The following is a 25,103-nucleotide window of genomic DNA, read 5'->3' as shown; positions in this document are numbered from 1 at the left end:
GTGAGTAGTTCGTTCTTGAACACCTTTTCCCTTTACCTATAATTACAGTGTGCTGAATCTTTTCTTAAAATATAAGAATTATCCGCTGTCTAAATTGATTTTGATGTATAGTATGAAAATATATATAATATTTACACCAGGACACCCACAATAGCAGAGGTATAACGACGCCCATCCGAAGACAATGTACATGCTATCGAAAGAACATTTGGTGTACTGATACGGAGGGTTCATTTTCTTTATGGAAATGTATTAATTAAGTAGTAATTCAAGTGTCGATAAGCACTATTACCTTTATGTTTATCATAAAATATATTAAGTATGCACTGAATCAACTAAGTTGAATTTCATAAGGTTAACTTATATTTTGATAAAACATATTACGTAACAATTGAAAGGCTGTTTTAGCTCAAGGTAAACAATGAACAATGATATTACAATATTTAGCAATTAAAATACTTAAATAAAAATCTTAATAATAATTACAATAATACTAATACTGAATGATAATAATAATGACGATGCAGGAGAGATGTTTTCTTTATAACTTGTCTCTGGCAAGCCACACAAGATGTGTTGCCCGCAGATAGAACTCTCTCTAGGTCTTCAACAGTAATAACTGTTCGCTCTGAACCTCTACGGCCTGTATTATAAACCATCAGAAGTTGCTTCACTGCTTGCTCTTTTCTGATTGATTGGAAAGGTCATTATAGCATTTATTAAATAACCAGTTGTATATGTTTTAGCATTATTACAAAAATCTCGGTTCTTGGAATGACTGCTTCATACAACAGCTTCTTCAATAGCGAGGATAAAATTGATAATATTGTACATATAGGTTAAACAAATTTTATTTGTTTCATCACGATATAATGCACATAAATTGAACATAATTAATAAAGACATAGAGAGTAAAACAACTACATATTCTTATTTTAATGCCTTTCCTTAAACGAGTTTGCTGCATTTCCAAAAACAAGTTTACTGCTTTACCATGGCTAGGGTACATACTGACCCAAACTGTTCACAACTGACCTTATATTACAACCACTATGTTCGCAACTACACAAGTAGGCATGCTTAAAGAAAGCATGTCTCATGACATAAGTATACAGTACATCACAAGTACAGCACTGAATGTCATTAAAAGCGCTGTTTTGTTGATTAATATGGCTTTAAGATTTCATATATTTCAAGTTTCTCACATGAGACCCAAAACACCGTTTGTGATGCTTTAATAACAATTTTAGAACTTGACCTACCTATGATAAGAACAAATATTCTAAGCAAGTTTCTTTAATTTGACTTAATTTTTGATCCCATGGTACCAAGTTTCGAACTTGGCTTAGGAATTTGGAATACATGGTCTGACCAAGTTTAATGAAGAGTGGGCACTACTTGTGGCATCTAGAGCGTTCTTAAGCGTTAACTGTAATTTAACCTAGTAACCTAGGTGACCCAGTTTTGAACTCGAACGAATTATGATTAGGAAAAATGTTTTGACCAAGTTTCGTGAAGATTGAGCTATATTTGCGACCTCTTGAGTGTTCTCAAGACTGTTCTTAAATTTCACCAAGTGACCTCGTTTGTTACCCACTGACCCATTTTGTACTCAGCAGAGATATCACGTGGACAAACTGTCTGAAGAAGTTTTGTTGAGATTGGGCAATACATGTTACCTTAAGTGTTAACTAGGTTTTTATTTTGCTTTTTATTTTATTTGACCTTTTGAACTAGTTTTGACTTCTACTGATACAGTTTGCTTAAATCGGTCTAAATATTATTGGCCAAACATTCTAACTAGTTTAATACAGAATATGCTACAAACGTGACCTTTAGATTGTTCAAACGCCTTTTAATTAAGTTTACCCTGTGACCTTATTCGTGACCCCATGTGAAATCAGGTAAAATGTTATTTGGAAAGATTCTCTGAACTATTTTTTATGTAAATTGGGTTATACATTTGGCTTTAAGAGTGTTCACACACTATTTGCATTGGACCTTGTAACCTTGGTTTTTATCCCCCATGACCCAGTTTTAACAAATGACGGGATATTATTACAACAAAAGTTCTGACATAAGGATTGAGCTATAAATGTGGCCTTTAGAGTGATCACGAGCTTTTTTAATTAATTTGTTATAGTGACATTATTTGTTTATCCCAATTGAACAAACAATGCTCGACGAAGAAAAAAATGGCAAAAGCTTATTGTGCTTTGTTTTGAATTATACTAAAGAAACATGACAATCTAATAGTTTTAAAAATATATAAATAAATATAAACAAACTTTCTCAAAACAAGGAATGAAGAATGCACCTGTTACTTCTTATTTAATTCTACTTTAACATTACATAACAAAAACAATCTTCAAATACAAAAATCATATATTATATCCAATCAACAATCTAAGGGTATTGTCCACATATCAACAAACTGACGATTTCAAACTTTTTGGTCAGATCTATAAATTTAAGAAATAGAAACGCTTGAACGTAAACAGTACTTACATTATGTTGAGTTAAATACTAATCAACATTAAACATTCATACAAGAGCACCGCACAGCGGGTGCCAACGCTCCGCTGCAGGTGCGGTTTTGAATAAATGAAAGCTTGTCATATTTCGTTTTAGAGGTCACAGTGACCTTGACCTTTTGTATGTTACCCAAAAATGGGTGTGGCGTGTAGAACTCATCAAGGTGCATCTACATATGAAGTTTAAAAGTTGTAGGTGGAAGCACTTTGTTTATGGAGCAAATGGTAAGGTTTTTAGCATGGCAGTCGGCAAACACCGAACGGCGGACGACGAGCTGGCAATGACAATACCTTGGGTTTTCTCCGAAAACAGCCGAGCTAAAAATTACCAAACATATGCATAATAAGTTATCAAATCCTTTATGAGGTTTGATTAATGTCAGTTTTCACTTACAGTAAAATCATTAATATTCTTGAGCATGAAATTTCCTGGTTTTTCCAAATATGACTTTCGTGGACAGGTAAATTGTAAATTTCTAATTTTGGAGAAAACATAAGAAATTTGCTTTGGTCACTTTCCCATGTGTTTGTGTCAAAATATACCACCAAACGAACGTTATTGCCTTTGTTGTAATGAATTAGAGTTTGAAGATTAGTTTCATTTTGTTTGTAAATGTACTTTATACGTTGATATAAGAAGAACCTGCTGCCTAAAGCAATGTTATAATATTAAGCCTTTTGTTGATAAATTCCACCAATTGCTGAATACAATGATTAAATTTCAACTTATTAAATTAGCCAGTTTTGTAAAAGAAGCTCTGATTTTAAGAAATAATATTTCTAACGTTGTGACTTCACTTAAAATTGTTATCCTCCATATTTAACAAGTATTTTACCTAAAATTTTTCGTAACCGTATACGATGGTGCTTATGTTTATATTATAACAATGTTTATCTCTGTGACATACCTAGTGCTAAGACGATGTGCACTGTGCAAGTCTGAATTATTATTTTTCTTGTCTTGTCTTGTTAAATTCCTGGGTCGGTAAAAGCACCAAATCAACGATAATTAATGGTCCACGAATCATAATGATTTTACTGTATGCAATTTTTCATTTAAATTTAAGACATCAAATGTTTCTATTAAATAAAGTATGCCATAATATTCTTTGTGCCGCTAGGTGTCAGATTCCGTGGTAGTACGTTGGCGTCCCCATAGCGACCATTTTGTCTCTTGCTTTTCAATCGTTTTCACATCTGGCATTGACGATGCGCGACTTAACTGTGAAAGTTCTATGTCGGTTACTTCCTGCCTACGTTTTTTCACGAAGCGTCCACCTATATAGCCTAAAAACAAATTAAAATGTGCTTAACTGAACGAAAAACAAGTGAACCTCACTTTGGGAAAACTGGGCTTTATGTATAAGAGTAAAGTGTCCTTCCAGATAAGCTAGTGCGGTCCGCAAGGGCTAATCAGGGAAAACACTTTCTCCTTTTAAAAGAGATTTCCTTTAGACGAAAAATTCCATAAAAGCGGAAAATGTCATCCCTACATAGCTTGTGAGGACTGCCCAGTTTACCCAGACAGTGGCTCATTTTGTGAGTACTCCAAAAACAATGATGCATGTTTTCTTTGAAATGGTCAAATTTTAAATAAATATCTCTCCAGTGAACTCTACAATGAAGAACAATTCTTCCATATTAGGTTAGTTATGAACATGTCCATTTCTCAACGTACCAACAGAATTAAGCTCTCTTAGACAAACATTTTATTCAATATATCGTGTGTTTTGTTACAAGTACTTCTCTGGTCCAAATTAAAGCAAAAACTTTAACATCATTTATAATTGTCGTCACGACAGTTATTTCTTTTAAGAACCTTTTCCTGGACACGTACATTCGTGGATTTCTGAATCAGAAAAACTAAAAAAATTGCGTTGGTAATTTTCCAATGTGTTTGAGTAAAATTCGTGGATCAGTTAATCCATAAAATCAACCAAAATTAATGTTCCATATATAACATTTTTACAGTACTTACAAGATCATCAAATATTCTGTAACCTTAAATTCAAGATTTCTCACAAGCGGATGCATTCAGCATGCCATGTATTTTATATGAAATTCAGAATTGATCATGCAGTGTAAATCTATTTTATCTGATGAATAAATTTTGAGCATATACATGAGATTACTGTTTACCCCTCGAAATGATATTTAATCTTGTTGAACAATTGTATCTGACATACAAATTTTAAGAATATACAACAGTTTAACTCTGAATCTTTAACACATTGTTTGTTCCTCTATTTCCATAAAATCAAAAATCAATATGGTTGGAGAAGTAAACTGAATGTCATTACAAAAATATCTCCCCAACCTTAATACTTTGCCTTTCAGAGATCCCCCCCCCTCCACAACTCCACAGCAGTTAATATGCCACCTATTTCGCATTTCTCCAACGCCCCCACCCCCGGGAACAGTTGATATGCCTCATATTTTGCCTTACCCTTAGCTCCCCCAGCAACAGTTGCTATGCCTCCTTTTTTGCCTTACCCATAGCTCCCCCAGCAACAGTTGCTATGCCTCCTATTTTGCCTTACCATAGCTCCTCCAGCAACAGTTGCTATGCCTCCTGTTTTGCCTTACCCATAGCTCCTCCAGAAACAGTTGCTATGCCTCCTATTTTGCCTTACCATAGCTCCCCCAGCAACAGTTACTATGCCTCCTATTTTGCCTTACCCAAAGCTACTGTAACATTTGCTATACCTCCTTTTTTGCCTTACCCATAGCTCCCCCAGCAACAGTTGCTATGCCTCCTATTTTGCCTTGATAGCTCCCCAGCAACAGTTGCTATGCCTCCTATTTTGCCTTACCCATAGCTCCCCCAGCAACAGTTACTATGCCTCCTATTTTGCCATGCCCATAGTTCCCCCAGCAACAGTTGCTATGCCTAATATTTTGCCTTACCCATAGCTTCCCAAGCAACAGTTGCTATGCCTCCTATTTTGCCTTACCTATAGCTCCCCCAGCAACAGTTGCTATGTCTCCTATATCGCCTTACCCATAGCTCCCCCAGCAACAGTTGCTATGCCTCATATTTTGCCTTACCAATAGCTCCCCCAGCAACATTTTCTATTTCTCCTATTTAGCCTCACCATAGCTATCCCAGCAACAGTTGCAATGCCTCATATTTGCCTAACCCATAGCTCCCCCAGCAACAGTTGCTATGCCTCCTATTTTGCCTTACACATAGCGTTCCCTGCAACAGTCACTATGCCTCCTATTTTGCCTTTCCAATAGCTCCCCCTGCAACAGTGGCTATGCCTACTATTTAACCTTACCCATAGCTCCCCCCTGCAACAGTTGCTATGCCTCATATTTTGCCTTACCAATAGCTCCCCCAGCAACATTTTCTTTTTCTCCTATTTTGCCTCACAATAGCTATTCCAGCAACAGTTGCAATGCCTCATATTTGCCTAACCCATAGCTCCCCCAGCAACAGTTGCTATGCCTCCTATTTTGCCTTACCCATAGCGTTCCCTGCAACAGTTACTATGCCTCCTATTTTGCCTTTCCCATAGCTCCCCCTGCAACAGTTGCTATGCCTACTATTTAACCTTACCCATAGCTCCCCCAGCAACAGTTGCTATGCCTCCTATTTTGCCTTACCCATAGTTCCCCCAGCAACAGTTGCTAGGCCTCCTATTTTAAGGCCAACCAGCAATCCAAGTGGCCCTGCCACAGCTGTTCCTATAGCTGCCCCAATGATTGGAATCATGGCCGCTTTATACTTTGATGCCTGAAAACATGCAAGAGTATGTTTTAAGAATTAACGTTCATGTTATTTTTTTTTAGTTAACAATTATTTTAGTTCTAAGGCATGGGAATCAACAATTTAACAATAATGCTGAAATTCCAATATAAATTATATGGTGTTCTTTTTGTGTCATTTATTGGGGAATTCGACTCTGATGTTTTTTCTTTAATGATGAGAAAATTTAGTAAGTTTTGAGCTAGAATATTCCTGATAAAGGAAATATTGCAAGAGGTAAAACTAAATGCAACTGCTACATAATGAAATGTGATTTTTTTTCTAGGTCAAGAAAACGTATGAGGTAAATTAAAAAGAACAAAAATGTGTTCAAAGGACATGGATGCCAGTGCTATGTGTTACATGGCACAGATGAAGTGTTGTGTCACAGACATTATAGGAACAGCGAACATAACATACACATACCAGATCTTTTTAACTGTTTCTGCACATAAAGCCTATTTCACAATTGTGACATTGACATTTCAGCAAACATCATAGTTGGTGCATACAACATGATGTCTTGAAAGGCTAACAAATGTAGCCAGATAACTATAAAGAAATAAACCTGACAGTCACAAAAACATGTACTATCAATGTAACCATATAAGAACTATGGGCAAAAGTCACATAAATATGTACTATCAATGTTACCACATAAGAACTATGGACAAACTTCAAGTGTCTAATGTGACCTCGACCTTCAATCCACCGACATGATTTTTGCATATTAAAAGTCGTCTTGTTATGATGACAGTTTTTCCAATTTATTTTAAAATTACATAATGTACATCAAAGTTATGGGCCAGACAACTCGTACTTTCATTACATACATATGAGGAATATAAAGAAAACTCGAAGTGTCTGCTGTGACCTTGACCTCAAAGTGAGCAACATGGTTTTGCATAAGACACTTCTTCTTGATAGTATTATCATTTGTGCCTTAAGCCATATAATGAATATGACTTCAAACGAAAAAGATGAAGTTTGTTACCTTGCCTAACTGTTTGACTCCCTCCTGGACATCTAGCGAAATATATAAGGTTAGTTACCTTGCCTAACTGTTTGACTCCCTCCTGGACATCTAGCGAAATATATATGGTTTGTTACCTTGCCTAACTGTTTGACTCCCTCCTGGACATCTATAAATAGATAAGGTTTGTTACCTTGCCTAACTGTTTGACTCCCTTCTGGACATCAATAAATAGATAAGGTTTATTACCTAGCCTAACTGTTTGACTCCCTCCTGGACATCTATAAATAGATAAGGTTTATTACCTTGCCTAACTGTTTGACTCCCTCCTGGACATCTAGCGAAATATATAAGGTTTGTTACCTTGCCTAACTGATTGACTCCCTCCTGGACATCTATAAATAGATAAGGTTTGTTACCTTGCCTAACTGTTTACTCCCTCCTGGACATCTATAAATAGATAAGGTTTGTTACCTTGCCTAACTGTTTTACTCCCTCCTGGACATGTATCTAAATAGATAAGGTTTGTTACCTTGCCTAACTGTTTAACGCCCTCCTGGACATCTTTAAAAAGATAAGGTTTTTTACCTTGTCTAACTGTTTGAATCCCTCCTGGACATCTATAAAAAGATAAGGTTTGTTACCTTGCCTAACTGTTTGACTCCCTCCTGGACATCTATAAATAGATAAGGTTTGTAACCTTGCCTAGCTGTTTAACTCCCATCCTGGACATATATAATTAGATATGGTTTGTTACCTTGCCTAACTGTTTGACTCACTCCTGGACATCTGTAAATAGATAAGGTGTGTTACCTTGCCTAACTGTTTGACTCCCTCCTGGACATCTATAAATAGATAAGGTGTGTTACCTTGCCTAACTGTTTGACTCCCTCCTGGACATCTAGCGAAATATATAAGGTTTGTTACTTTGCCTAACTGTTTAACTCCCTCCTGGACATCTATCGAAATAGATAAGGTTTGTTACCTTGCCTAACTGTTTAACTCCCTCCTGGACATCTATCGAAATAGATAGTGTTTGTTACCTTGCCTAACTGTTTGACTCCCTCCTGGACATCTATTGAAATAGATCATGTTTTTACATTGCCTAACTGTTGGACTCCCTCCTGGACATCTATTGAAATAGATAGTGTTTGTTACCTTGCCTAACTGTATGACTCCCTCCTGGACATCTATCGAAATAGATAAGGTTTGTAACTGTTGGACTCCCTCCTGGACATCTATCGAAATAGATAAGGTTTGTAACCTTGCCTTACTGTTAAACTCCCTCCTGGACATCTATAAATAGATATGGTTTGTTACCTTGCCTAACTGTTTGACTCCCTCCTGGACATCTATAAATAGATAAGGTGTGTTACCTTGCCTAACTGTTTGACTCCCTCCTGGACATCTATCAAAATATATAAGGTTAGTTACATTGCCTAACTGTTTAACTCCCTCCTGGACATCTATCGAAATAGATAAGGTCTGTTACCTTGCCTAACTGTTTAACTCCCTCCTGGTCATCTATCGAAATAGGTAAGGTTTGTTACCTTGCCTAACTGTTTGACTCCCTCCTGGACATCTATCGAAATAGATAAAGTCTGTTACCTTGCCTAACTGTTTGACTCCCTCCTGGACATCTTTCAAAATAGATAAGGTTTGTTACCTTGCCTTATTGTTTGACTCCCTCCTGGACATCTATCGAAATAGATAAGGTTTGTTACCTTGCCTAACTGTTTGACTCCCTCCTGGACATCTATTGAAATAGATAAGGTTTGTTACCTTGCCTAACTGTTTAACTCCCTTCTGGACATCTATAGAAATAGATCAGGTTTGTTACCTTGCCTAACTGTTTGACTCCCTTCTGGACATCTATCGAAATAGATAAGGTTTTTTTACCTTGCCTTACTGCTTGACTCCCTTCTAGACATCTATCGAAATAGATAATGTTTGTTACCTTGCCTAACTGTATAACTCCCTCCTGGATATCTATAAATAGATGAGGTTTGTTACCTTCCCTATCTGTTTGATTCCCTCATGGACATCTATCGAAATAGATAAGGTTTGTTACCTTGCCTAACTGTTTGACTCCCTCCTGGACATCTATTGAAATAGATAAGGTTGCAATCGGTCACTTGCCTTAAATAAAGGACCAACTAATTGTTTTTAATGAAAATTCAATACTGCTCCAGCAGCTGGAGTTTCACTTCTTTATATTGTTACCTTGCCTAACTGTTTGACTCCCTCCTGAACATCTATCTGTGCCTTTTCCATGTTGTTTTCGATACGGTCGATTCCTTCCTGCTGATCCTGGACGTGAGAGATTAGGAAATGAAATCATGTGGAAATTAGAAAATTGGGATATGAAATAATTTGGAAATTAGAACTTTGGGAAATGAAACAATTTGGAAATGAGAAAATTGGGCAATAAAATATGAAAATGAGAAAATTGGTAAATAAAATAATCAGGTAATCGTATTGTTGGAAAATGAAATATTAAGGAAATGAGAATAATGGGAAATGAAATAATCAGGAAATTTGAAAGTTGGGAAATAAGAAAGTTGAGAAATAAGAAAGCTGGAAATAAAATAATCATGTAATTAGTTAGTAGGTGAATGAGTTTTGAATTGAGATAGTTGGGAAATCAAATAAACAGGAAAATTAGATAGTTTGGGGCATGATATAGTAGGGAAAGAAGATGGCAAATGAGATTGTTGGGACAAGGATTTAAAGAAAAATTATATATTAAAGAAATAAGATAATTGATGGAAAACAAGATGGCTGGGAAATGAGATGGTTGGAAAATGGTAAAGTTAGGAAAATTGGGAAATAAAAAATTGGTAATAATAGAACAGAACAGAACAAAAAGTTTATTTGTTTACTTTGAACAAGTCTAGTTCATCGTTATAAATACAAAACTGACAATATATAAGCAATATGCACATGCATAGCAATACGAAAGTGACAAAAATAGTATATAAAATGTGTTTAAAAAAAGAATAAATAATGGTCAATGGGAATTTAGATAATTGGGATTGAAGGTCGAAACAAATGTGATGTTAGAAGAAGATATTTGGGGAATATAATCATAGCTGTGAGAGGAATTAGTAGTAAATGGTTGTGAAAGGAATGGGATCAGTAGGAAATGACTGTGAAAGGCAATAGTTTTCAATTGACATAAATGAGTTACAAACTAGCTGAAAAGAGATGTTCAATGCTCCAGAAGAAGCTAATTGGAAAATGAGATTATTATTATTAAATAGCCTAGATATGTGACAGTATAGACAATTAAACAAATAGAAAAAAAGTAAACAATTTGGAGAATAACGACAAAAATTATTAATTGAGGTAATTACAAAATGTCATGTGACGTTTATGTTTTCAATCAATCAGACGAAATACTTTAATGGAACAAAGTATGGAAACTAACCTGAACTGCTGCTGCAAACTGGTGGATCATTGTGTTCAACTCCTGCAGGTTCTGCCGACAGCATTGAGATATTTCAGATAAACATATGAGTTCTGAGAAAACTGGGCTTAATGCATGTGCGCAAAGTGTCGCCCCAGATTATCATGTGCGGACGACACTTTTCGCCTAAATTGGATTTTTGCTAAGAAGAGACTTCATTTAAACGAAAAACGCCATTAAAGCGGAAAGTGTCGTCCCTGATTAGCCTGTGCAGACTGCACAGGCTAATCTGGGACAACACTATCACATGCATTATGCCCAGTTTTCTCAGAACAAGGCTCATATCATTAATATTTTTCTTATTTTATATTATTCACTGTATGTGACAGTAGCCTTCTTTGAACAGCTAGTGTACTTTATCATTTAATAATGCTACCATTCATAATGTGCAACAAATTTTAAAATCAAAATGTGTTGGGTATTAACTGTGCCTTATACATGGTAAAGTACAGTACACGTTTTTTGCACACATTGATGAAAGTGGCCTTTTCTTCTGTAACCATAATTTAAAGAAGTATGACTTTCTTTGATAGTCACCAGAAACAATATTTTATTTTATTATTGGAATAAAATGATAATTTAAAAACATGAATCATTGGGAAACAGTTTAGAAATTAGAAAGTTATAAACTAATTGATAACCATTTGGGCTTTTTCTGCTTTCATCCAAATTACTCCATGGCAACAAATCAGCTAATTTGGCTACAGGATATTGTTTTTGCCCACAACTGTTTCTTTATGAAACCTTGAGCAATCAAGCAAATAAGAAAGATTATAACTGCCTTTAATTACTATTTCGAATCAATAAAACTGAGTAAAAATAATATTTCTAAATAAATTACATCTTGTAAGATCTCCCAAGATTGCGCAACTTCTGAGTGCTCTGGTCGCTCGGCAACCTGGGTCTGTAGAAGGTCGTCATGAGACTGACCTTGACCTATCAAGGTCAAACCAGGTCCAGGAAACAACATGGTTGTCACATCATCTGGAGTATTCTCTGCGCTTCTTGAGGACTCTGAATGTGTGCCATTCAATTTCAAGATTAGAATTCAAATATAGGGGAACAAATCAACAGATTGTATACATTATTAAGGAATTAAAAATTGTGAATAACTTATGTTGATAAAGATATCAACCTTAATATAAATAAATTATGTATTTATGCATGTTATGGTGCAAGTAATCTGCAGTTAAGAGCAGTTAAACTTGATTTTCTGAAACATTTATAAAAATTAAAATTTTGAAAATTATAAAGCACATGAAGCAGCAAGTGCCACTCTTTCCCTATGGCTGGTAGAATAATTATTAAAACAATTCTAACTTCAAAACCACAGTGTACCATTCAACCAAACTAATCAACAAGATTTAATAAATAATGTTTGCAGCAACCCAGTAATGTAGGACTTATTTGAATGAAATGTTGCATAAAGATACTATGTATCATTGTAACACACACAAAAACAAGAGAGATAAAACGAGAAACTTCAGATTCAGGTCTTCAGGGTAAGTTAGGATATCCATGGATACATTAAACTGTAAAACCAATATTATTAGTTGGGCACTAATTTTTCACGGATTTGCATGGGTTCTCTTAACCATGAAATCATATGCCAAACAAACGTTCAAGTCGAAAATCAGACATTATAAAAAATCTATTATTTAAGATTAAAGATCAAACGACAATGCAAGATTTCATGAATCCACGAAATTTCATATGAACAAAAAATAAATGAATCTGTTGTAGTTTACGATACGCTATGGTATTAGACAGGCTTGTAACATTCACCAGGTATCAACAAATAACATTAAATTTTGGGCCTTCTTGGTGAACTGCTTAGTTTAATGACTGATGGAGGATAAAGAATGTAAAACTATTGACATTTAACAAATGTTTTTGCTGGACAGGTAAGCATAACAATCAAGTCGTTGCGTTCTAAATAGCAAATTAAATTGTCAATCAAAGCTACTCATATCAGTGCTTTTTTTCCACCATTTTAGAAATGGGGCCAGGCCCTTTGAATCTGAAAAATCTTGTGTTTTTACTAAAACTAGAAAGTTCGTGTTGTGTGTTTCTGCTAACAAATACTCTCAAAGTGTTTCAATTAACCCATTCATGCCTAGCGTCCTGAAAAAAGGACATTGCAAACAGCTGTTTGCTTAAAGGAATTTCAGAAAGTAATATTCTAAATATAGAAATAAATATACTAGACATCCCTAATTTTGGAAATACATTGATCCAATTAAGAAGGATGGGAGAGTCCACTAGACATAAATGGGTTAAATAATTACTATGGTTCATCTTATGGAACTGAATAGGAAAAATGAACTAAATGTTGCAATCCTTTTAAACAAAACATGTGTTTTTTGGAAACGTTAATTGGGTATATTATGCATTCATTTGGAATAAAATATACATTTTTTGCAGTTCGAAATGGGGACAAATTTCAGCCCCAAATTTAAGCAAAAAAGAATAATATGCTTTTGGTGACCATCTCAAATAACTCAAATAAATATTTCCTTACCAGTTGCAATGCTGAAAAAATCTTGAACTGATCCTAACGCAGACTTTTTCATGGGCAGGATTCTTTCGTCGAACGCTTCAAGGTCCTCGTCTTTTACCTGAAGCCGACACTTCTCGATCTCCAGCACGTTGGCCTTGATTTGCTGGATCGTACGGGAGGCGTTAATCTGCTCATTGTTGAGACTGGACCAGTCTTGTAACCGGCTGAACTGCAGACAAGAGAATCAGCATCAAAATATTAAACCCCATACCCTTGGGAGTTTTAGAGAATAAGATAAGATAAGCAATTAACTTATTCAGAACTGGGTCCATTACATTGTACATCATTAAACATGTTCTTTATAAGAATTACTTGATATTAAACAATACAGACCTAACATGGAAGATTGTTTGATCATATATAAAATATTCAAAGTCGTCAGACCATGACAAAAATGAATGACTGATGTGTGTATTTAAAAGTTTATGAGGTACCCCCGCGTCGCGGGTTGCATAACCCAGAGAGTTTGCCAGCATTCCTACCTGATTTGCTTGCAAGTCTGGTTGGTGGTCACCATACCTGACAGATTTTAGAAAATTGGGGACAATTTTGAAATAAAGCTGCAATTGAAGCTATTTAGATAATGAAAGATTGACTAATGCTTGGTCTTGTATTGGGGTGGAGGGGAGAGGAAACCACACCTGTTCAGTATGGTGACTCAGGTGTTTCTGGGGATTAAAATTGTATGACTGAACGTTTTTTTTAAATTTAGAACACATCCTTCTTACTTTTTTAAAATCATGTCTTCAAGTGTTAACTTATTAATAATGTTGGTCTCCATAGCAACCTCACCTTCTCCACATTTACTTTGTGCCTGTGTAATCGCTGCAGGTCAATGTCAATGACCTGTATAAACTTCCTGATGGAGATTTCCATGCGACGCAGCGGATACTTTGTGTAGTTGGAGGCCTCATCTGGGTCTCCATGCTTCTCTGGAGATGCCATTGGTAATATTCTGAAACATGCTTAAATTATGTTGATTTTATAAAAAATTAATTTGCTTAATTTTTCCAGCGAGGTCTATATACACCAACCTCATGTTGGTAGGTGCATTTTATTGATATTAATTAATGGCAAAAGAATTACAGGCTGCACATACATTAAACAGATGTTATCAGAATACTCACTAATTACTTAGACAAAAACCGAGCATATACCCAGCGATGTTTGTCCATCTTTATAAAGAACTGGAAAATGGCACGTTCCCAATTATGGAAAAACTACAAATTTCCCAACTGCTTTCAAAACAATTCCAAATTGAAGGAAACTATAAAATTTAAAACATAAATAAAATGCAACATTTAGTTAGTTTCTCTTTGCAGCTTTACGACTTGAACCACAGTAAATACAAGAGCACCGCATAACGGGTGCAAACGCTCTGCTGCAGGTGCAGTTTTGAATAAAACAAGGGCTGTTTGTAAAACATGCACACGCCCCCCCCTATATGGGGCTATAAGTTGTAGTAGCAGCCATTGTGTGAATACGTTTTTTGTCACTGTGAACGGTGGTGGTGGTGGTGGTGATGGTGGTGGTGGCTAGTAGCTAGCAAGACATAATCGTAGTAGTAGTAGTAGTAGTAAGTAGTAGTAGTAGTAGTAGTAGTCGTAGTAGTCTAAGTAGTAGTCGTAGAAGTAGTAGTAGTAGTAGTAGTAGAAGTAGTACGTAGTAGTAGTAGTAGTAGTAGTAGTAGTAGTAGCAGTAGGTAAGTCAGTTATAGTAGTAGAGTAGTAGTATAGTAGTAGTTGTTGTAGTCTTAGAGTAGTAAGAGCAGTAGTAGTTAGTAGTAGTAGTAGTAGTAGTAGATAGTAGTAGTAGTAGTAGTAGTAGTAGTAGTAGTAGTAGTAGTAGTAGTAGAGTAGTAGTAGTAGTAGTAGTAGTAGTAGTAGTAGTAGTACCAGTGGTGGTGGTGGTGGTGGTGGTGGTGGTGGTGGTGGTGGTAGTAGTAGCAGAAGAAATAATAGTAGTAGTAGTAGTAGTAGTAGTAGTAGTAGTAGTAGTAGTAGTAGTAGTAGTAGTAGTAGTAGTAGTTGTCGTAGTAGAAGTAGTAGTAGTAGAAGTAGTAGTAGTAGTAGTAGTAGTAGTAGTAGTAGTAGAAGTCGCCGTAGAAGTAGTCGTAGTAGTCGTCGTAGTTGTAGTAGTCGTAGTCGTAGTCGTCGTAGTCGTCGTAGTAGTCGTTGTCGTCGTAGTCGTCGTCGTAGTCGTAGTAGTAGTAGTAGTAGTAGTAGTAGTAGTAGAAGTAGTAGTAGTGGTAGTAGTAGTAGTAGTAGTAGTAGTCAGGGATCATATTTTTTTCGGTTTTGTCGGTCCTAGACCGATTGGGGTCATGAAAGACCGATTGAAAATCCCAAACAGTCGGTCCGATTCTGATTGCTATTAAAATTCCCATGTCATGAAATTGATTACACAGTGTACATGTTTACACACCCTAATGACATTCTTATCTTGATTAGGTGTGGTAAACCATTCGCTGCAGTCTCTAAACCGGTCAGGACCGGTTTATTGCACGTCAGACCAAGAATAAAAAACTTGTGATAGCGGATTAAAGACGCATCCGAAAAGACGCGTCTGAATGCACGCGCAGTAACTAAACAAAATATACCGATACATTTTCCACCAGCGTAATAATCCGGTATTATAATTATGAATGAAAGTCGCGGATCTGATCGACAGAACAGCCGAAAGTTAATTTTATGGGCGGAACTACAAATAAAATAGTACACAAGAAAAATAATATACATTGAATAAATCTTTAGTAAAACCGTGTAAGAATCGAAATAATTTGTGTACTTTATACTTTGTTGTTGAATAACTCACGGCTGGAAAATTAGATGCGTGGTTTCAAATGCTTCGCTCTCGTGATTAAATCCCTAAGCATCAAAACTATCGGACGTGGGTTATTTGACAACAAATTATTTCTTAATTATTTGGTTTAATGAAATACCAAATGATAAAACCAGTTGAGAAAACTCGTTCCATTTAAAAAAAAATGCCTAAGGGAATTTTACTTGTACATGTATTACACCACCTTCATGAGTGGCAAAATCAATGGTATATATTTTAACGTAATTTGTCATGATTTCGGATACACATTTTCGGATACTTTTCCCCATTTATATCCGGACCGATTGATGTTGCGGGAAAATATGATCCCTGGTAGTAGTAGTAGTAGTAGTAGAAGTAGTAGTAGTAGAAGTAGTAGTAGTAGTAGTAGTAGAAGTAGTAGTAGTAGTAGTAGTAGTAGTAGTAGTAGTAGTAGCAGTAGTAGTAGTAGTAGTAGTAGTAGAGTAGTAGTAGTAGTAGTAGTTGTTGTAGTAGTAGTAGTAGTAGTAGTAGTAGTAGTAGAAGTAGTAGTAGTAGTAGTAGTAGTAGTAGTAGTAGTAGTAGTAGTAGTAGTAGTAGTAGTAGTAGTAGTAGTGGTAGCAGCAGCAGCAGCAGCAGCAGTAGAAGTAGTAGTAGTATGCATTTCAAAAATGCAGTTAGCCTTACATTTGGTAAAATTTAAATATATTACAAGGGAGGCAAATGCAGTAACAATAAATTTAAACTTATTGCATTTGTTTCCCCTGTATATAAGAAATATATAATAGTGTATTACCTCCCCTGACCTGCTTATATTTATATTAATCAACAAAATTAAACATTTACACAATATTTAATATACAAAATATACAAAAAAACTCATATTCTGATAATATTTTTACTGATCCACTGTATTTTACTAAAAGGATGATGTTTCATTGGACTGATAATTATAGATTTAGGATTACAGACCAGTTGCTTCAGTAATATTGTTCAGAGTGTGCCCTGTTGGCCGCGTGTGCTTTCTTGAGTTATCATTCAAATACCATTTTACTATTTCGAGTCACCGTGACCTTGACCTTTGACCTAGTGACCTCAAAATCAATAGGGGTCATCTGTGAGTCATGATCAATGTACCTATGAAGTTTCATGATCCTAGGCCCAAGCGTTCTTGAGTTATCGTATGACAACCACCTGGTGGACGGACGGACCGACCGACCGACATGAGCAAAGCAATATACCCCCTCTTCTTCGAAGGGGGGCATAATTAAAGCTTGTCAGAATATTTTTTTTTTGGAGGTCACAGTTACCTTGACCTTTGACATCAAGGTGCTTCTACATATGAAGTTTCAAAGTTGTAGGTGGAAGCACTTTGATTTTAGAGCCAATGTCAAGTTTTTAGTAGACGGCGGACCACAGGACGAGCTGGCTATGACAATACCTCGGGATTTCTCCGAAAACAGCCGAGCTAATAAAATTGACAACTTTACAACATTTAGCTATCATTTTCAAAGTATTTGGGAGCAAACAATTAAATATTGAAAATTTGTTTTTTGTTAAATTTTTGAACGAAGTCATTAAAATTTCTTCAAAGCTTTGTTTACATTTAGCCCGATTATTCAGATTTACCGGTAAAGTAAAAACTTAGCAGAAGTGTATGAAGCAGACCATTTTTGCTTTTGGAAACTTCAAAGAAGTTCTGGATCTCAGAGATCGAAATGAGCATTCCTTGAACTAAAATTCTTAGCAAATTAAACAAACAATACAAAAGAGCACAGATACACCAAGTAGACAGATTTCAACATTGTGATGATTTTTTCCATATGACAACCTAAAATTCCCAATTAAAGGTTTATTTTTTTTAAATACAGTCATAAATCAGAACATTAGTTCATCTACCTCTCCAGGGGGCCGTTTCATAAACGACCGTACACCATTGTCCAATTTTAAGATACGAGAGAATTTTGTAATCTTAATATGTAGAAGAACTAGCTCGCCATGCTCGTCAAACATATAAGGCACTTGAGATGTCACTGTAATTAATTAAGTACTGAACATTAATAATCATATGATATGGACTTAAGCAATTATGTTTTTTCGAAAAATGTATCGTATCGTAAATGTGTACTACGATATTTATTGAAAACGGTCTCCTGCTCTATAACTTGCACTTATGTAACTAAGTATAACATTGAAAACACTTAAACTCAATTTTTAAGTATTTTTAAGCAATTAAACCAACACCAATTTCCATGTGTTTTGTCAAAACTAAGTATTTAGTTAGGCCACGACTTTTTTTTTTATTGGTTTACAAAAATTATTTTGAAAATGGTCCATCGGGCGGTCGAAAAAAAAAAAAAAAAAAAAAACATCATTGGAAAAATAAGTTAATATTAATAACATCAGAACAAAGACATCATATCTTTTATAACCTTAACACAGAGACGAAAAATCTAATTATGCAATGAAACACATCTATATCTTCAAATGAAATGAGTCACCTAAAAGCACCTTTTGAAACATCAGGCAATTTAAACACTCCATTAAATGACATGCGTTCTTCTCCCATTAAAACGAAAAACTGCGCTTCATTTCCGTAATTCGATGCGCACCATTACGCAATGCGATGCCCGTTGCATAAATCTTATACTAGTAAAAGATAAACTACTCATACACAAAGTTTGTGTTTGCTCTTATTGGACTTATGACATCGTCCATGAAAAAAAATCGAGGTAGATCGATCCCCGCGTCGTCGCGGTAATGTTTGTTAAAGTTGTTGTTGTCGTGAAAACTCGTTGATTTACAACGCAACACGTCTTTTTTAAACTGACGCGAATTAATACAATCATATTTGTCAACTTGGCTTTTGCTTTATTTTGATAATTTAATCCAAAGTTTAATGTTAGCAAGTGTTTTTACTGGAATTGTAAACAAGGAGCCAGTTAAAGTCTTCTGAAAATGTGCAGTCTGTGTGAATTGACAGTTTGACGTCATCAAAGGAAAGCCGCTTGCTGTCTGAAGCAATAAAGCGACAAATTTCGCGCCGACAAAATTGGCTTCCTTTGTCTAGCAATCAACATGCCGAACCAATCGTGCGTTTGTTTCTCAATTGCAATCCTTCAATTTAATAATAGCACGTGCATAGCTCCGCCTTCGAATCTTTTGCAGAGAACGGAGGCGGAGTTTAACGGTTAATTGAGCTAGTATTTTTAATACGCAAGTTGAGTTCCGATTTGCCGAAATTACTCGGCCCTAAGCATTAAAACGACAAATACATTTATCAATGATTTTCCGATATATACCGATTTGTTCCGATTTCCAAACTTTCTGTACAGTTCCTATAAACTATGGCGGACGTGTTTACAAAATTCCTAAACACATATATCGTAAATAATGGCAGTGTTTTATTGGATTATTTATACTAATTATCAAATTGCAAGGTTATACTTTTTATCTACTATAATATCGGGTATGTTTAATATAATAAACATGTTAAACAATATAGTTGCGTCACAGACTCGGAAATAAATTTTGATGCGGTCGACATTTTACTGACGCTGATTTTCCTATTGTCTGTAATTAAATAAATTTTGAGAAGTGCCCATAAAAGGACTGGTACATACTGTGTCACATTGAAAAATATCCCGATCTCTGTAATATATGTGAACCAATCGTTGATTGTACTTACTTGATTTTATTCGCAACCGTACTCAAACCGGATCGTTTTTTTTCTCGTTTCGCTCGTTTTTCAGTGCGGTCGGGAATAAAATATATAAAAAAAAGACGATTTTCCGATTTTATTTTTTTTCCCATTTTCCAAAAATTAGGGTCGGCGGTTTTGTAAACCAAGAAATATAAAAGTCGTGGCCTTAAGAAAAACACAAGCACACTGATCCTTGGTGAGCATGAACTGATGGTGCAGATTGGAATTATATACTAAGTCATTTCCTTGTGGATGCTGTTCAGGGCTTGCACTAAGAAATAAATTTTGGATGTCCTGACTTCCTGCCCTTTACTTATGGAAGTCCCAATAAGAAATGTTAAAAGTCCAAACAACTAAAATGGTGATGTTAAAGGAATGTCAACTGTGTAAATGATCACAAACTCTTCCCATCCATTTTTGTTCCAACCCTCAACTTTTTTGCCCAATTGAAGTCAAGTTTACAGCGAGAAATTCAGTTTTTGATAAAATTTGTTAAACTGGATTCTTCTATCAAAATTATGATTATGCCAACTTAGAAATACACAGAAATCATGTTGCATAGACTTTTGTCATGGAAATTACATTTTTAGTGGAAAATATCTTGTAAAGGTAAATTAAAGTTCAATAATTATTATTTTTTAACTGGATTCTTCTATCAAAATTATGATTGTGCCAACTTAGAAATACACAGAAATCATGTGGCATAGACTTTTGTCATGGAAATAACATTTTTAGTGGAAAATATCTTGTAAAGGTAAATTAAAGTTCAATAAAAAAAAACTTACGGGGACCGACCTACCCGATTTTTTTTTTTTGCGATGTCAGTGGAAACAAACATTTTTTAACGCGTTGCTTATGACATTGTAATCTTTTCATTTATATACAGATCAACATCATTACTGTGTGATTTTATATAACATGTTCCAGCTCCATCCTTGGTAAATAAATTTTGCAACCCTGTTGCATGGCAGATTTTGCAAAACATGCATTCGTTCTTTTCGTTAAACTCCAACCAGTCAAACTGCTTTAACCAAGTCGTCTTAAAAACATGCGACTTCGGTGCTTCAATTGCTTCAAGCGTACGTTGCGACATTCTGAAAACGAATGATAAGTGGTACAAGTTCAATGTTTTTGTCAAATTCATATCTGTGTTTGCCAATTAAAATATTTTGACAAGTTACAAACTGATCGCAATGTTCTTTATTGAAACAATGGTGCAGGCCTACTTACTGTTGCAACAATTTACAACTTTTGGCCAAACAGGGTCCAAGACGGGGTCTCAACTTATTTGCCAACATTCACATGCTTGTGTTATCAAAACATCGCGACAAAATAAACAAACACTTACTCCAATTAAGCGCTGTACGCCTAATCGTGAACAGCGAACGTGTTAAGGGTGTCGTCTGCTAAAATTCTTGAATACACAAGTGTCTACTGTGAGCCTGCCCCAATCGTATTGGAAAGGAGGCGGAGTTAAGACTGTTAAAGACGTGTGAAAAAAACATTGAATCTGCAGAAAGCAGTGTTGATTGAAGCATTATTTTAATGGACAGCTTACTTCACAGGTTGCTATTTTCGGCGTATGACCAATTTTTAGGAAGTACAGTGGATGTCATAGGGTTTTGTTATCGCTTTGTGATTCTGCTGAATGGAAAACAAAGATGTCGCGCAATTCTAAATATCAATACGTGAAAAAGATTCCTAAGAAAAAACCTGGCGGCAAAACAAAAACTGTTGATTTTTTTAAGCAAGCATCATTAAATAAACAAACATCGTCACGAAGTACAAGTCTTCCCTTTAAAACTCCTTCCATTGTTAATGATAGTAATTTAATAACAAGTGACTCTTTTGCATCATCATCATTGATTTCTGAAATCAAAGTGCTGTCTTATATTTAACATGTTGAAAGCAGTAGTTCTCCAGAAGAAAATGAAGCGCCTCCTAATAAAATGGTGCCTGATGTGACTGAAGTCTTTGTGTGAGCTTATTATGTGGAAAACTGTTGATAATGATGGTGTTTGTGGTGTTTGTGATTAAATATGCTGAGCTCATTCATGTAGTTTTAATCCCAATTTATTTTCCCAATTTCTTGAAAATGCCGATGAAATTCCCAATTTCAAAGCCATGGGCTATCTTCCCAAAAAGCCGATAAAAAGCCCTGGGCGTAATATACGTACGCCACTTAGTGCAAGCCCTGACTGTTAGATGAATGATAAATAAATAAAAACATTGTTTTATAAAGTCAAACAGAAATGTTCATGTGTCAATATACTTGTTGGCCCTTTTTGTCAACTAAAAATATTATCAATACAACCAGACTCCATTTCCCAAAATGGCCTGGAAAAATAAAAGATTTACTTTTTAAACAGAACTTAAAAGCTGTAACTGAAGTAAAAGCTAAGCATAGTTAAACAAGAAAACGTCGGAGACGGGTGATGCTCCCCAAAGGTTTTTTTTTGTCACAATATTGCACTATATATTCAGATAAAAGGAAACGTCTTGAGGGCAGAGTAGTTGCGGGGACAAGAATTTTTTATATAAAATTTCAAAGGGCCATTACTCTGTGAAAAATCATCCGACCAGAACCCGCTGATAATATGCACATCTCCTCTTGGTAGTGAAGCTTCCCATAAAGTTTCATTGAATTCCGGTCATTAGTTGCTGAGAAATAGCCTGGACAAGAATTGCACTATATGTTCAGTTAATGGAAAATTTCAAAGGGCCATAACTCTGTGAAATATCATCCAACCAGAACCCGCTGATAATATGCACATCTCCTCTTGGTAGTAAAGCTTCCCATAAAGTTTCATTGCATTCCGGTTATTAGTAGTCAATATAAATTGCCGCCTAAGAGTCTTTTGATGATTTTTGCTTTGGCAGACTCTTGGTGTCAATAGTCCACTTTATCTTTTTAATAGCGAGAGTTTTCCTTCTTTGTCTATATTGATGCGCAAGGAATTTGGTGCGCAACATTCAAGCCCCGATATCAGACAGTTAATATCAACGGATTGCAATAATATTTACATACCTGTGTAGATAATTCATTTCTCAATAATGTTCCGTAAGAATTATGTAATGACTCTTTCAATTTTGCACGCCTGACCAATTTAAATCAACACACTACTCACATTTTCAATTCCAATCGCTGTGCCCGCTGTATACGGCAGGTAGATTTTAATCGATAACGCAGCCTATAACACCGTAATGCCTTCTTCTGATTGGTTGATATTTAAATATTTCATAACATGGCGAGAGGTCAGTGATTGTATTGCGATTTAAGCAGAAGTTTAACTGAAACAAATTATGCCTTTTAACTTCAAATCGACGCTATTTGAGGTAAAAATGGACTAATTAACTAAAACTTTATGAGTTGGTAATGTTATTTTGCAATTTTAAGCATATTGATATAATAGTATTGTATTTATTTTTCGTTATGGTTTTTGCAGACCGGAGTTTCAGCGTTCAGATTTATTCTGAACGTGAATTATTTCAGCTACGGTTATTAGTTGCTGAGAAATAGCCCGGACAAAAATTGTGCACAAACGGACACACAGACGGGCAGACGAAGTGGCGACTGTATGCTCCCAAATTTTTTTTGGGGGGAGCATAAAAAGAACAAGATACGCTTACTCACGTTTAAATCTAAGGACTAAAAGCAAAAAAACTCTTCAAATAAAAAAACTAAAACTAAAATACCTGATATCTCGTTATAACTTACTAAAACGCAAATTTCAATTTGATGAAAATTGCATCTTCTTTATTCACATTTCTTGTTGTTTCAGGAAGCGATAGACAATAGTTTAAAATACAAATATATGTTATTCTGAAGTTTTGCTTTTTTCCTTGTTCTACTTTCGGTTTGTTTGCGAACAACGTTTAATCGATTACTCGAGTCGATTTGGTCTATTAGGTTACAAACCACTTGAATATTTGCACGAACACATTTATGGTGGACGAACCAGTTATCGAACACCTAAGAAATTACCTTAAATTATGTTAACATTGAAACACTTAAAATGACAAAAACATTTTGTTTTAACAAATGACTAACAGTTTAATCATTAAATAACTTATCTGTAAAGTTTTCCAGCAAATATCCTTCAAGAATTCATAACAATGATTCCCTGGTTATTGTCACCTCTAGCAGACAAAACAAAATGGCGGCCGATGTAAACATGACCTATTACCCGACACTTCATAAATACTACTCTAGCATATACAAAGTCACATGACTATCACGTGACCCGGACTCGGCGAAAAAATCTGCGTCGGCTGCAATCAAAATTGCAAACGGAAATATGCTTTTGGTGTGTAAATGCACGTTTTGATAAATGCATTCAAAAAGTAATAGCAAAAAACACATAAAACCGTGTAAATAACAATAAATGCATTCCTTTAACCTGTTTTCAGCGCATTTGTTTGAAGCTAAGTAGGCAAGTAGGTCAGTCACTTTATGTGCGACCATTTGTTTATCAATGTGACGTAATGCGCACTTTTGCGCATGTGCATACAGAATCAAAACAAAACGTCCGATAATAGGTGCTGTTCGATAACTGGTACTTACACGATAAAATGTATGAGTTTCCTTAATGTTTTGTATATATTTAAAAACATCTAAAAGCTTTATTAATGGAAGAAAAATTTGATACACATATTTGATGTGTACGCACGGGCATGTGTGGGGCTGGTGGCTTGGATGTGTGAGATGATATGTAGTGTCACTACATTTATCCATATTTTAGTTGGTCGTGGAATAAGCGAATAATGCAGCAACCTATATAACTATCTGCTTCAACCAGACCCAAGTCTCGTTCAGAACGATACTAAACCAGAAGCGGGTGACAAAAGTCCATCAATACTTAAGGTAGATGTTAAGGAGGCAATGCGCTTTCTAGAGTCAGGAAAATCTCAGGGAGAGGACAACGTCTCTTTCAACCTGATTAAGCACGGGGACAACGAATGCAGCAATGACGGAACTATGACAAAAGTTCTGTGAGAGAAGAAATTTCCAAGGAGTTGATCCAGTCTCTGGTCATCCCCAAAAAGTGGCATTTTCAAGCTAGGCGAGAATTATCGCACCATCAGCATCATCAGTCATCCGAATAAAGTCATGCTACGTACCATCCTCAATCGATTGAGAAGTAAGGCCGAGGAATTGCGGGCGGAAGAGCACAGTGGAACAAATCTTCATCCGCAGACCGGCAGAATCATCATTGAGAAAACACCTGCATCAGGAACGTGAGCTCTTCCACAATGTTATCGCCTTAAAGAAAGCTTTCGACCGCGTGTAACATAATAGCCTACAGAAGGTTAT

General features: G+C 35.6%; 1 protein-coding gene across 3 annotated transcripts; it reads right to left on the bottom strand.

Moving 5' to 3' along the window:
- Nucleotides 1-838: 838 nt before the first annotated feature.
- Nucleotides 839-23,674, bottom strand: LOC127848130 (syntaxin-17-like). Of its 3 annotated transcripts, none has more exons than XM_052380426.1 (8): nt 23,508-23,674; nt 14,080-14,242; nt 13,249-13,456; nt 11,569-11,741; nt 10,689-10,739; nt 9,482-9,568; nt 6,144-6,273; nt 839-3,821 (listed from the first exon to the last, which is right to left on the bottom strand). In XM_052380426.1, exons 2-8 carry the CDS (start codon nt 14,230-14,232, stop codon nt 3,652-3,654), a joined length of 972 nt encoding a protein of 323 aa, XP_052236386.1. In that variant the 5' UTR covers nt 14,233-14,242; nt 23,508-23,674; the 3' UTR covers nt 839-3,651. The 3 variants fall into 3 exon arrangements, with proteins under 3 accessions (XP_052236386.1, XP_052236388.1, XP_052236387.1); XM_052380428.1 differs by having other exon boundaries at nt 23,486-23,673; XM_052380427.1 differs by having other exon boundaries at nt 14,080-14,252; nt 23,508-23,673.
- Nucleotides 23,675-25,103: the final 1,429 nt, after the last annotated feature.

Source organism: Dreissena polymorpha, chromosome 10 (genome assembly GCF_020536995.1).
Source record: "Dreissena polymorpha isolate Duluth1 chromosome 10, UMN_Dpol_1.0, whole genome shotgun sequence".
NCBI classification, from domain to species: domain Eukaryota; kingdom Metazoa; phylum Mollusca; class Bivalvia; order Myida; family Dreissenidae; genus Dreissena; species Dreissena polymorpha.
The sequence above is the reverse complement of the archived record's forward strand: the minus strand, read 5'-3'. Positions and strand labels throughout refer to the sequence as shown.